Source organism: Coregonus lavaretus (genome assembly GCF_964263955.1).
Source record: "Coregonus lavaretus genome assembly, contig: HAP1_SCAFFOLD_2875, whole genome shotgun sequence".
Lineage (NCBI taxonomy): Eukaryota > Metazoa > Chordata > Actinopteri > Salmoniformes > Salmonidae > Coregonus > Coregonus lavaretus.
Window position 1 is genome coordinate 4,926 of NW_028162496.1, and position 14,062 is coordinate 18,987.

A 14,062-nucleotide genomic window follows, 5' to 3' on the forward strand; every position below is an offset into this window, starting at 1 on the left:
ATTACAGTTTTAGTCTGGATACATGTGTATGAAAATGTCATTTCAAACAGGAAAGACACTCCTGTCAGCTTTGGCCAGCACTTTTAGTTTGTGCAGACATTTAGCCACTGTGACTCCTTTATCATTTTGTATTAGGAGCACATCGGATAACTTAAAACGCAATAAAACGTATTCAAATCAAAGTGTTCATTTTAGATGTTTTTATTTCTTTGGCACTATGTTTTTGAGTGTGTGTGAAAAGTTAAGACACCTATGTTGATGAAGGTGCGTAGCAATCAGATATTATAAGCCAATCACAATGAGGTAAAGTGACTGAGCCCCATGTGATCATCAGCGCCCTCCTGTGGACAATATCTGAAGCAACAACATGGCCTAATTCCAACCAAGCCATTAGCCAATCAAAACCGCTATTTGATGACATAAGGTTTGCTCCAGACCTATCCAGATGAATCAGATCTACTGAGCCTTTCACCAGGCTAGAAATGGTTACCAGATCTTGCTCTAACATTGAGCCTATGGGGAACCAAGCTAGGGACCCATAGGCTCCCATAACCCCCTGCTCTGCAGGTCACTTGGCCTGAGTGGACTATTACGGTATAAATTGGCAGCACCGGCACTGTGTTGGGGGTTTGCCACATGGAGAGCAGCAAGCAGGAGCTGGCGAAGACTTGCCAACCTTCATATCTCTTAAAGGGAAAGTTACACAATATATTTCCACAAATCTAATGCCGTTGGTTGATGATATTCCATCTAGGTCTTTATGCAAAAGTGTATATATATTTTTTTGGAATACACTTCTAGTTTCGCAATTTGAATAAACCTAAGATTAAACCATAGAGATAGAGGTCTCATCTTTGTATCTGTGCCATTATAGGGCCTGTGACAGCATGGGCAGCGCCATTTTAAAGTAGTCCCTTTTCTTCTTCGCGATTGGCTGAGCCCTCCTGATGACCCGGTTGGACATGACACCAACAGGGTCACCAGGAGGGATCAGCCAATGAAGTTGGAAGTCGCACTCAGTCAACTACATTAAAATGGTGGAAGCCCTCAATGATACTGCCCATGCTAATAGGCCTTTTGGCCACTAGAGGCCTCTATCATTCTCTATGGGTTAAACATACCCACATACCTAGGCCTTGACTGCAGTCAGGTGAGGAAGTTGTGCAGCTGCTGTGAACGATGTGGTTACTCCAGTCTAACTTCAGAAAACGTTAGATCAAATAAGAGTTCAAATTAAGACAAGACGTCTCAAGTTACAAAATGCAATTTTATTGTCAGAACTCATCACGCTCAAAAACACTCATTCCAAACTGATTGCCAAAATATCGAGTGACACATAGAAAATACAGTAGTAGCCATTTCATTGCAGTCGTAACCACACCAAGCGTAGATCAAACCAACACGGAATGTTTCTCCTTATGAGCAACCGTTGTATTGGAGGAACCACAGTGGGTGTGCAGGGTTTTTGTTTTGTTCCAACCCTGCACCAAAAACACCTGATTCAATTCAGTTTTGACCTGAAGGCCCATAAGTAGGTAGAATCGGGTATTTTAAAGCTGGGCTTGAACTAAAAAGTGCACACCCTTTGGCTGTCCAGGACCAGGGTTGTCTGTGGTCGGGTTTAACCAGTGAATATTCACCGTGACACACAGTCAGACTGACGAGTCCCTCATTTCGCTGCACCTCTCTTTGCCATGATGAGATGCTTTGGAGACAGAGGACTTTGATGATCCTAGCATGGTTTGGGTACTGTGTCAATTGCTAATATGATATATGCTTAAGTACTGCAAATGCCTCAGTAGAGGAGGTAAAGCTAACAAGAAGTCATACAAAGAAGCACATCATGGCTACGTCAGCCATTTTGAATGGCTTCCTTTCCTCGTCCCATCTCCTTCATGTAAAGGACTGATAGGTGATAAGTAAGCAATATGAAGGAAATGAGATGAGGAAAGGATGCCATTTTATAGAATTAGGACGTAGCCCATGACATCTGTTTCTACTGACAGACATATTATTCATCAGTATGGTTACAGTACATACATAATAAAGCTAATGATCGTCATGACAACACTCCACTCGGATACAAACTAATCACACCGGCAGCCATCTTGTTACTATGACGACTGTCTGATACACATATGACAACTGGTGACATTTTTTTGTGCAGTGTATGCCACCATCAGGACAGCAGAGGAATAACTCATGCACAGGAAGGCAAGATATGTCCGCTTACAGAGAGGAGGTGTGGTACAAACATTTAAATAGAATATATTCCCTCTCATGGCATGAACACATAAAAGGACTAACTGAACTTCCTGCTCGATCGCCTCACAAACTTCACATATTTTATATCCCTGTGTTTCCACACAGTAGCAAAAAGAGCATGAAAAAAAAAGGATATTAATGATTATATCTCCACGTTTCACACCTATTGAAAAAAAATCACTCACCCCTAAAGTACACAAATATATGGATTCTTAAGACAATAGATGCAAATATACTTTTCTACCTACTTCCACTTTGAACCCTTATTTTCCTCTGCTCGAGATGAAAATAGACTCTTAACAAGCTAAAAATAGATTTGTAACCATAGGTATATAACCCCACCCTAAGATATTATATTATATGAAATTTTCGATACGCCCTACAAAATATAGCAATGCCCTTTTAAAAAAAATAGTTTGCTTCTTTCGACAGAATCAGACAGTTTTTCTTCTCTTAAGATACATTCAGGATATCAATATGTATTGAGTAGTGCCTTAGTACATCAGACGACAGGATTGCAGTAGGTAGTTCCCATGTTAACCAGATTCTCAAGGATTGTTGTTGTTGCTGTTGTTGTTGTGGGGTGGTCCTGCCTCAGTATCTGGTCTGGTACTCGTGGTGCCACCTGTTGAAGTCGTTGTAGAACAGTACTATACTACCGGACGCCATGCCGGTTATGATGCACCTAGGAGAGGACAGAGCCCAGAGGGAGTGTTGAGTTAAGGCTCATACATGTAGACAGAACATTATGTACTTTTAGGACACACAGTACGTCTACTGTCATTATACTGTGGATAACACCAAGGTCTTCATCTTGGTATTCTATGCATTCTAGAGTGGGAAGTTTTGATGTTAGTTACTACAAACCACATGTGAAGATAGTATATTTCAATTATTTCTTCCTTTTGCCAAAACGTGATACCACACAACAAGATGACAGAGTAACCAGGGTCCAGGTGTGTATGTTACCTTTGGTCGTGGGACATGGCCATGGAGCGGATGCCTGCGTCACAGCCTGGGTAGGTGAACATCTGTTTGAGGTTGTGAACCTGCCAGACAGACAGAACTCCCCCGTCTCCCCCCGTCAGCAGGTACTGGCCATCACGACTCAGCAGCATGGCCTGATGGGAGAGGAGAAACAGCACCACTTTAACTGACAGGAGACATTATGTACAAGACAATAGGGAACATCGCTGTATTAATGTTCTATTGCATTGCCAATGATGCTGTCGACGCCCTCCTGTGGACAATGTCATGACCTGCAACCTATTGCACCTACCACTGGAGGGCGCTAATACATGCAGACGTTTGGATGGGATATATGACTCCCTCACCACACCAGAGCTGACCACTCCATCATAAAGCACAATTGGTCAGTGAGGAATCCTGTCGCCCTATTGACGTCTGCCATTTGTCCAATACAGCGAGGCGTCTACAACAACTCTTTAATAACAATCAATACAATCCAACCAAAGCTTTAGTAGTATAGGCTTTGTGGTGTGGTCAGATATAGTGACCTAGCATAGGACACCAGTGACTTCACCACCTCACTGTGTGTTATTTCAATCACAGTCTCTGTGAGCACTCCCTGCGCCAAGGGAGAGAGGCACAGTATCAATCAGATATTTCACAGCATTCATGTGGCGAGCAGCACGGCACAGCAGTCCATCCACCTGAACTGCTACAAGCCACGGCTCCCCTCCGACACAGTGGAGAGAGATTTATTCTACTCATCTGGTTTTCCTGTGCACTTATGGGCTGTGTTACACTTTAATGGGTCCCCAGGGAAACAGGGGGATACACTACGGTGCTACACTAAACTTCTGTGTTGGGGTATATTTATGCATACAGTATATATTTGGGAATTGAAGCCAGTCGGAGGCATCAATCACGAGGTAACGGACGCTGATGAAATGACAAGGACATTTTGTAAGTGATAAGTAGTGTAAGTTAGCCTAATTAGCGGTTTCACATCAACATACTGTATGTTAGATGGGATGCAGCTATTTCAGTCACGGATGGAAGATTAAACAAAAACATTCATTATCCAGCCATCTGTGGTGCAGCCGGCAGAGTATATTTCAAATGCTAAATATTTCAAATGAACAAAACTTAGTTTTGAACTTAACACAGATTGTCACATTCCTGGCAATCAGTTCAGCTTCTTTTGTGACACCAACTCAAGTCAATCAAAAAGTTGCGTTAGATGCAGCCTATAGGGAGGAGGTCAGAGACCTGGCCGTGTGGTGCCAGGATAACAACCTCTCCCTCAAAGTGATCACGACAAAGGAGATGATTGTGGACTACAGGAAAAGGAGGAGCGAGCACACCCCCATTCTCATTGACGGGCTGTAGTGGAGCAGATTGAGAGCTTCAAGTTCCTTGGTGTCCACATCACCAACAAACTATCATGGTCCAAACACACCAAGACAGTCGTGAAGAGGGCACGACAAAGCCTATTCCCCCTCATGAGACTGAAAAGATTTGGCATGGGTCCTCAGATCCTCATAGAGTTCTACAGCTGCACCATCGAGAGCATCCTGACTAGTTGCATCACTGCCTGGTATGGCAGCTGCTCGGCCTCCGACCGCAAGGCAACACAGAGGGTAGTGCGTACGGCCCAGTACATCACTGGGGCTACCGCACGGCAAGCGATACCCGAGCGCCAACTCTAAGTCCAAAAGGCTTCTTAACAGCTTCTACCCCCAAGCCATAAGACTCCTGAACAGCTAATCAAATGGCTACCCAGACTATTTGTCCGGGTAGCCCACCCCACACCCTCTTTTACGCTGCCGCCACTCTCTGTTCACTATCTATGTATAGTCACTTTAACTCTACCTAGGAGCATGTGGTTCTATAATGGTTCTCCCTGGCAGCATGGCCAGGCTCTGAAGTCATCCTTCAGATACCTGAGTCACGTCGGCCATCTTGGCTCCTGTGGAGCCGGCGGCCATCTTGTTTGGCCTCCCAGTCGCAGAGTGGCTGATTTATTCTGTCTGGGAACAGCCTCCTACCTGGGTCTGGCTGAGTCGTCTGCCAGGTGTCCAACCCCCCACCAGCACACAGTGGGTTATATACTAGGCCTAGCCATAGTAGGCTACGTCAACACCGTAGAAGGCTATGTCAATTTTCCCCCATTTAGAATGAGCAAATACTGTCTTTGTTCATGCTTATGAGTTGAGGTCATGAATCAGAAAAAGTTCAGTGTGTGTGTGCTCGAGTGTGTGTGTGCGTGGGTGTTTTGATTGTTCAATTATCCATTATATTTGTTCTAGTGGTGGTATCAAATCTAATCAAATCTAATTTTATTTGTCACATGCGCCGAATACAACAGGTGTAGACCTTACAGTGAAATGCTGTTATGTGAATTATTTAACAAACTATTTCAGTGTCTCTGTGCGTCTCCCAAAAGGTTGTAAGTCTTTTGGGATTTAAGTAACGGACAGAGTCTCGATCTGCATAGTCAGAGATTTATTCATTGAGAATTCTGCCATCACAATTTCAGAGTCCATCTTTTATACTCATACGTCATACAAAAAAATCTCTCCCCTCTGTAGGCGGGCTGTAGTTTTCCACTCTAAAACTGCTCTCCTGACCATCAGTTCACACACACACACATATACACACATACATACACACACACACACACGCATACACACACTCATCATAGCCTACTCCCTGCATTACTCAGTTATTGCCGTTCTCACAATATTCTGCACCATGTTTTCATAACAGTTTCTCTACTGCCTAAATTCCTCAGTTATCAGTTGCCTTTGTTGTCTGGCCTAACTCTTACTCACATTGCTAAATAGTGGCTCAATGCCATAGCCTTTACTGGTCCTACACTCACACATTTCTAACATATTACACACAGTTTCAGGGTGTAATAATTAGTCATTAATAATTAATCTATCAAATGCTTACTTACAAGCCCTTAACCATCAGTTTAAAGAAAAATAAGTGTTAAGTAAAAAATGGATAAATAAATAATAAAAAGAAATAACAAATAATTAAAGAGTAGCTGTAAAATAACAGTAGCGAGGCTATATACAGGGAGTACCGGTACAGAGTCAATGTGCGGGGGCACAGGTTAGTCGAGGGAATTGAGGTAATATGTACACCTACTTATTCAAGGGTTTTTCTTTACTTTTATTATTTTCTACATGGTAGAATAATAGTGGAGACATCAAAACTATGAAATAACACATATGGAATCATGTAGTAACCAAAAAAATGTTAAAGAAATCTAAATATATTTTATATTTGAGATTCTTCAAATAGCCACCCTTTGAAGGAGTTCCCACATAGCTGAGCACTTGTTGGCTGCTTTTCCTTCACTCTGCGGTCCGACTGATCCCAAACCATCTCAATTTGGTTGAGGTCGGGGGATTGTGGAGGCCAGGTCATCTGATGCAGCGCTCCATCACTCTCCTTCTTGGTAAAATAGCCCTTACACAGCCTCAAGGTGTGTTGGGTCATTGTCCTGTTGAAAAACAAATGATAGTCCCACTAAGCCCAAACCAGATGGGATGGCCGATCGCTGCAGAATGCGGTGGTAGTCATGCTGGTTAAGTGTGCATTGAATTCTAAATAAATCACAGACAGTGTCACCAGCAAAGCACCCCCACACCATAACACCTCCTCCTCCATGCTTTACGGTGGGAAATACACGTGGAGATCATCCGTTCACCCACACTGCGTCTCACAAAGACATGGCGGTTGGAACCAAAAATCTCAAATTTGGATTCCTGACCAAAGGACAAATTTCCATCGGTCTAATGTCCATTGCTCGTGTTTCTTGGCCCAAGCAAGTCTCTTCTTCTTATTGGTGTCCTTTAGTAGAGGTTTCTTTGCAGCAATTCGACCATGAAGGCCTGATTCTCACAGTCTCCTCTGAACAGTTGATGTTGAGATGTGTCTGTTACTTGAACTCTGTGAAGCATTTATTTGGGTTGTAATTTCTGAGACTGGTAACTCTAATGAATTTCTTAGGCTGGTAACTCTTATCCTCTGTAGCAGAGGTAACTCTGGGTCCTCCATTCCTGTGGCGGTCCTCATGAGAGCCAGTTTCATCATAGTGCTTGAAGGTTTTTGCGACTACACTTGAAGAAATGTTCAAAGTTCTTGAAATGTTCCGTATTGACTGACCTGTCTTAAAGTAATGATGGACTGTCGTTTCCCTTTGCTTTTTGAGCTGTTCTTGCCATAATTTGGACTTGGTCTTTTACCAAATAGGGCTATCTTCTGTGTACCCCCCCTACCTTGTCACAATACAACTGATTGGCTCAAACGCATTAAGAAGGAAAGAAATTCCACAAATTAACTTTTAAGAAGGCACACCTGTTAATTGAAATGCATTCCAGGTGACTACCTCATGAAGCTGGTTGAGAGAATGCCAAGAGTGTGCAAAGCTGTCATCAAGGCAAAAGGTGGTTATTTACTTTTTTGTTTTTTGGGGGTTTAAGACTTTTTTGTTTACTACATGATTCTATATGTGTTATTTCATAGTTTTGATGTCTTCACTATTATTCTACAATGTAGAAAATAGTTAAAAAATCAAGAAAAACCCTTGAATGAGTAGGTGTTCTAAAACTTTTGACCGGTAGTGTACATATTACCTCAATTACCTCGACTAACCTGTGCCCCCGCACATTGACTCTGTACCGGTCCTCCCTATATATAGCCTCGCTACTGTTATTTTACAGCTACTCTTTAATTATTATTATTATTATTTATTTTTTAATCTATTTTTTACTTAACACTTATTTTTCTCAAAACTGTTGGTTAAGGGCTTGTAAGTAAGCATTTCACTGTAAGGTCTACACCTGTTGTATTCGGCGCATGTGACAAAATTAGATTTGATTACATTTGATACCACCACTAGAACAAATATAATGGATAATTGAACAATCAAAACACCCACGCACACACACACACACACACTGAACTTTTTCTGATTCATGACCTCAACTCATAAGCATGAACAAAGACCGTATTTACTCATTCTAAATGTTGGGAAATTGATATAGCCTTCTACGGTGTTGATGTAGCCTACTATGGCTAGGCCTAGTACATAACCCATTGTGTGCTGGTGGGGGGTTGGACACCTGGCAGACGACTCAGGTAGGAGGCTGTTCCCAGACAGAAGAAATCTGCCACTGTGACTGGGAGGCCAAACAAAATGGCCACAGGAGCCAAGGTGGTGGACATGACTCAGGTATCTGAAGGATGACTTCAGAGCCAAGATGCCAGAGAACCATTACAGAGCCACATGCTCTATACTTGCATTAGTATAACATTATATCATTTCCCCATTTTGATGAGCATACAATATAGCTATTTATGTTAAGGTCTTTTTTGCTAATCTTTCTCAAGGGTGCCAATAATGTTGGACCTGACTGTATATTTTATATGCAAAATATTTCTAATGAATTAAACTTCATTTTGAACTTAACACAACTTGTCACATTCCTGGCAATCAGTTTAGCTGCTTTTATGATACCAACTCAAATCAATCAAAAGTTGCGTTAGATGTTTATACCACCACTAAAACAAATATAGTGGATAATTTAACAATAAAAATGTTTAACAACGACAGTAGCTGCACATTCAAAACAGGGGAAAATGTCTACCCTATAAGTCAAAGATCACTCTAGCTAGCCTGACTGCTCCCAATGGAGTTGAAGTGATAATTGGTTGCAGATATACAGTACAGACAGAGAGACAACCTTTGGCCTCTTCTTATGAGCCACATGGAAGATGTGCAGTGAACGGGCCACTGCTAACAGTAAACTGCAGTATCAGAAGACCTGGCAGTCTGAACTAATGCCCTGACTCATTCTCACACACACTCGAGTGCACTTGCATACACACGAGCCACACACTCACTCAGGCACACACACTCACACATACACACTCACACTGGCAACGGGACTGAGGGATCAGTCTTTCCAAAGCACTTTGTTAGATCGCCATCCAAGAGGACTGGGAAAGAAGTCTGGGAATGGAGCATGGCTGTGGGGTGATCGGGGGAGGGAGGGGTGGGGGATGACATTCTGTTTAGATTTGTTTGCTGTGTGTCTGATATCTGTGTAATTGCGTCCTTTATCTTGCCATATAAAGCCACATAGCAATTTATGTGAGTTAATCTGACCCTATTGATTAAGAAAACAGAGATTTAGATCAACATCATTTAGGAATAACTCAATAAAGGAGCATGTAGTTAAGATATTGTTTGCCAAAGTGGCTCTCAGTATTTGAGGAATGGCCCACATTACATTCACAGAACTAGTGGCAGCAGTGCCAAACTGAACTTGTTCTGATTCATGACCTCAACTCATAAGCATGAACTAACTTGACAGTTACTCTCTTTCTGTGGCAATTGTTCCTCCATTTAGACCGTGTGAAGTCAGTGTTACTCAATCCAGCCTTTGGCACTGTTGATGTACTATGGTGTTGACGTAGCCTTCTATGGTGTTGACGTAGCCTACTATGGCTAGGCCTAGTATATAACCCACTGTGTGCTGGTGGGGGGTTGGAGACCTGGCAGACGACTCAGCCAAACCCAGGTAGGAGGCTGTTCCCAGACAGAATAAATCAGCCACTCTGCGACTGGGAGGCCAAACAAGATGGCCGCCGTCTCCACAGGAGCCAATATGGCCGACGTGACTCAGGTATCTGAAGGATGACTTCAGAGCCTGGCCATGATGCCAGGGCGAACCATTATAGAACCACATGCTCATTTTAACACCCATATTTCCTGCTTTTTAGGGTGAGCGAAGGGGAATGTGAAGGGCGAAGGGGAATGTGAAGGGTTAGGTGGGATTCTGCGTCGTCTGCCAAAGGTAAAGCTGAATTTATGGTGCTGTTCATTCTAGCAGTTACATGCACACAGAGTAGACAGTGAACACAATCTGCTAGAATGGTTACTTACACTGTCTGAGTTATATTAGTGGGGGTAAGACTGTAATCCATTCTGCATGGCCTCAACTCAACTATGTTGGATGAATCTGCTGTCAGAGAACCAGCTAGGAGAGAGGCTGTTGCTGAGAGTTCCAACTCTCTTTGCCCTCCAATGCAACTAGGCCCATTTCTAAATGGGAAAAATGATTATTCATCATAATCTGCTGCTGTATTATGGCTTTACATCCCCTGCTATAGCGTGGATCGAGAGTTATCTGTCTAACAGAACACAGCGGGTGTTTCTTAATGTAAGCTTCTCCAACATAATCCAGGTAGAGTCGGGCATTTACATTTACATTTTACATTTACATTTTAGTAATTTAGCAGACACTCTTATCCAGAGCGACTTACAGTTAGTGAGGGCATACATTTTCATACTGGCCCCCCGTGGGAAACGAACCCACAACCCTGGCGTTGCAAGCGCCATGCTCTACCAACTGAGCTACAGTTGGGGCATTCCCCAGGGCAGCTGTCTAGGCCCCTTACTTTTTATAATGACTTTACTAATGACCTGCCACTGGCTCTGAGTAAAGCCTGTGTGTCTATATATGCTGATGACTCAACATTCTACACGTCGGCTACCACAGCAAGTGAAATCACTGCAACATTTAACAAAGAGATGCAGTAATAAGCTAGTCCTAAATATTTCAAAAACTAAAAGCATTGTATTTGGGACAAATCATTCACTAAACCCTAAACCTCAACTAAATCTTGTAATGAATGATGTGGAAATTGAGCAAGTTGAGGAGACTAAACTGCTTGGTGTAACCCTGGTTTGTAAACGGTCATGGTCAAAACATATTGATGCAACGGTAGCTAAGATGGGGAGAGGTCTCTCCGTAATAAAGCGCTGCTCTGCTTTCTTAACATTGCTATCAACAAAAGTCCTACAGGCCCTAGTTTTGTCGCACCTGGACTACTGCCCAGTCATATGGTCAAGTGCCACAAAAAGGGACATAGGCAAATTACAGCTGGCCCAGAACAGAGCAGCACGTCTGGCCCTTAAATGTACACTGAGAGCTAACATCAATGACATGCATGTTAATCTCTCCTGGCTCAAAGAGTACGAAAGATTGGCTGCATCACTACTTGCCTTAGTGAGAGTTATTGAGATGTTGAAAGCACCGAGCTGTCTGTTCAAACGACTAGCACACAGCTCAGACACCCATGCATACCCCACAAGACATGTGGTCCTCTGTAGCTCAGCTGGTAGAGCACGGCGCTTGTAACGCCAAGGTAGTGGGTTCGATCCCCGGGACCACCCATACACAAAAAAAAAAAAAAATATGCACGCACGACTGTAAGTCGCTTTGGATAAAAGCGTCTGCTAAATGGCATATTATTATTATTTATTATTACATGCCACCAGGGGACTCTTCACAGTCCCCAAGCCCAAAATGGACTCAGGAAAACGCACAGTACTACACAGAGCCATGACTACATGGAACTCTATTCCACATCAAGTAACTCATGCAAGCAATAACATAAACATAAAACTACACCTTATGGAACAATGCAGACTATGAAGAGACACACACACACACACACACACAGGCATACGCACACACACGCCAGAACACTCACTCTACACACACGTACTGTATGTACGGTGGTATTATAAATGTTGTATTGTAGATATGTAGTGATGTAATAATGTTTCATTTTATTTTTGTCTTAATTTGTTTGGCAGGACCTAATGGGGATCCATAATAAATACCAATAAAAAAACAGGCTCCAGTTATTAACATACACAGTCACACAAAAACACACGCACACACAGTCGCATTCACGCCGCATGCACACATAAGCACTTGTGCACCCACACACAGAAAAATGTACATACACACATACAAACACACACCAACACACAGTTTGGCATAAGACTACTGTAAGGGGACACCTTGGGCCAGGACAAACATTTATTTATCCCGGAGTCATGCTGTGTGGTGGGACGCAGCGCTAGCTGAAGATTGATACTGGTGTCTAGTGCAGTGCATTAAACACCACGTCCAGGCCTCATACTGAGACCAGGGGGCCCGCTGCTCTCACAGAGCTACCCTGAGATGTTAAGACTCCCCTGATTCTGTCTGACGTGGCATGGAATTTACAACACACAGCAGAGGAGAGACGCAAAACGGACCAGGAATGGCTAACGGTTTATGTACATGAAAAAGACGGGATGGGGGAGTACACTATGGAGACCTGGCAAAACCTCCAAACTGTGTTGAATAAGACAGCAACTAACTCTCTATCAGAGTCGTTGTGGTTTTGATAAATAACAGTTTATATACATGAAAAAAGGAAACTTCCTACACTATTGGCAAAACGGTTGTAGTTACCAAAATAGAGGTGGATAAAACTGAAAATTAATCTGATGAAGGATATTTCGAGGATAATTTGATCTGCATCTCACCAACCTAATCTTACATTTGACATTTTAGTCATTTAGCAGACACTCTTATCCAGAGCGACTTACAGTTAGTGAGTGCATACATTATTTTTATTTTATTTTTCATACTGGCCCCCCGTGGGAATCGAACCCACAACCCTGGCGTTGCAAACGCCATGCTACATCCCTGCCGGCCATTCCCTCCCCTACCCTGGACGACGCTGGGCCAATTGTGCGCCGCCCCATGGGTCTCCCGGTCGACAGAGCCTGGATCTTCAGTTGAATCTGAATCTGAAACACTACAGTAGAAAACTAAGGTCATCCCTGTTCCTGTTTCTAACCTTTCCTATTCAGCAGCATGTGATTTCAATACAATGAATATCAACTCAACACCAGACTTGCTCTGCCAATGAATTCTGATGCAGTCTGTTTATTGGAAACAAATGGGGGATGTATGTATTTATATAGCTCAGTAATCAGCCTAGGTCCTGGGGCTATGGCTGTGACTATGACTGTGACAGGGGGAGAGTACAGCTGGCTCAAATGGGAAGCAGGTGTGTCTAAGAGGGACTGGGTTACATTTCCCAGGCCCATCGGAAACAGGGGGAAAGGGAAACTGGCCAAAGAGTGGCGGCCATTTTGTGACACCGTAGCCGTGAGGCAGGAAATGTGAAATGTGGGAATGTGTCGTGTGGTGCCTGAGGGTTGTTAATGGGGCTAGGACTGGGAGAATGTCCGCCCTCCTGCTATGTTGAACCAGCACTAAGACCTGATAGGACTCGACATGGGAGCCCAGGATCAAAGAGACTTGTCTGGACTGGAGGAGAGGAGAGGTTGGAGGAGAAATGGAAGGAAAGAGCCTTTGACCTGGCACTTCCTAGGCTAGAAGTGTGTGTGTGTGTGTGCACGCATGTGTGTGTGCATGCATGTGTGTGTATGTGTGTGCGTGAGGGGTTTCTAGACGTGTATTGCCTGAGGCAGACAGGCCTCAGACCGCAGAGCTGGACTTCAGAGAGCAGACCACTGTCATGATGAAGCACAGAGACTCTCCCAGACCAGTAGAACAGGACAGAGAGAGGCAGCCCACTCCATTCTTTGTCTAGAAATAAGCACCTCATGTGGAGTTACTTGATGAAGGTCAAAACGTGTGTACACTAGGCTTTCCAACAAAACATTAAAACAGTTCCAAGCTTAATGAAATAACTTTGTCCCTCTATATCAGTGGGTTACTTTACCCTGATGTTCTCCTCCACCTCCATGTGTCCCAGCAGCTTTCCGTTGATGGAGAAGAAGCAGAAGTGTCCCTTGTCGTAATAGACTACGGCGTGGCCCTCTGTAGAGGACTGGATGAGACGGGGCTGCACGCAGCCCCCCGGGCCCTCCAGGGTCCGCAGCAGGTCCCCATTCATGGAATGGATCAGACACGGGCCCTCTGTGAGTGGAGGA

The 14,062-nt window shown here is 43.6% G+C and overlaps 1 protein-coding gene across 1 annotated transcript in view; it reads right to left on the minus strand.

Annotated features, from left to right (window-relative positions):
* Window positions 1-1,253: 1,253 nt before the first annotated feature.
* The window catches only part of LOC311119198 (lipopolysaccharide-responsive and beige-like anchor protein), a gene marked incomplete at its 5' end in the record, with an annotated part of 56,686 nt that continues 43,877 nt past the window's right edge, over window positions 1,254-14,062 (minus strand). Inside the window, 3 exons of the mRNA XM_084193932.1 lie at window positions 1,254-2,950; window positions 3,235-3,386; window positions 13,852-14,048. Coding sequence (XP_084050058.1) covers window positions 2,860-2,950; window positions 3,235-3,386; window positions 13,852-14,048 — 440 coding nt within the window. The 3' untranslated portion in view covers window positions 1,254-2,859. The remainder of the gene's footprint in view (window positions 2,951-3,234; window positions 3,387-13,851; window positions 14,049-14,062) is intronic.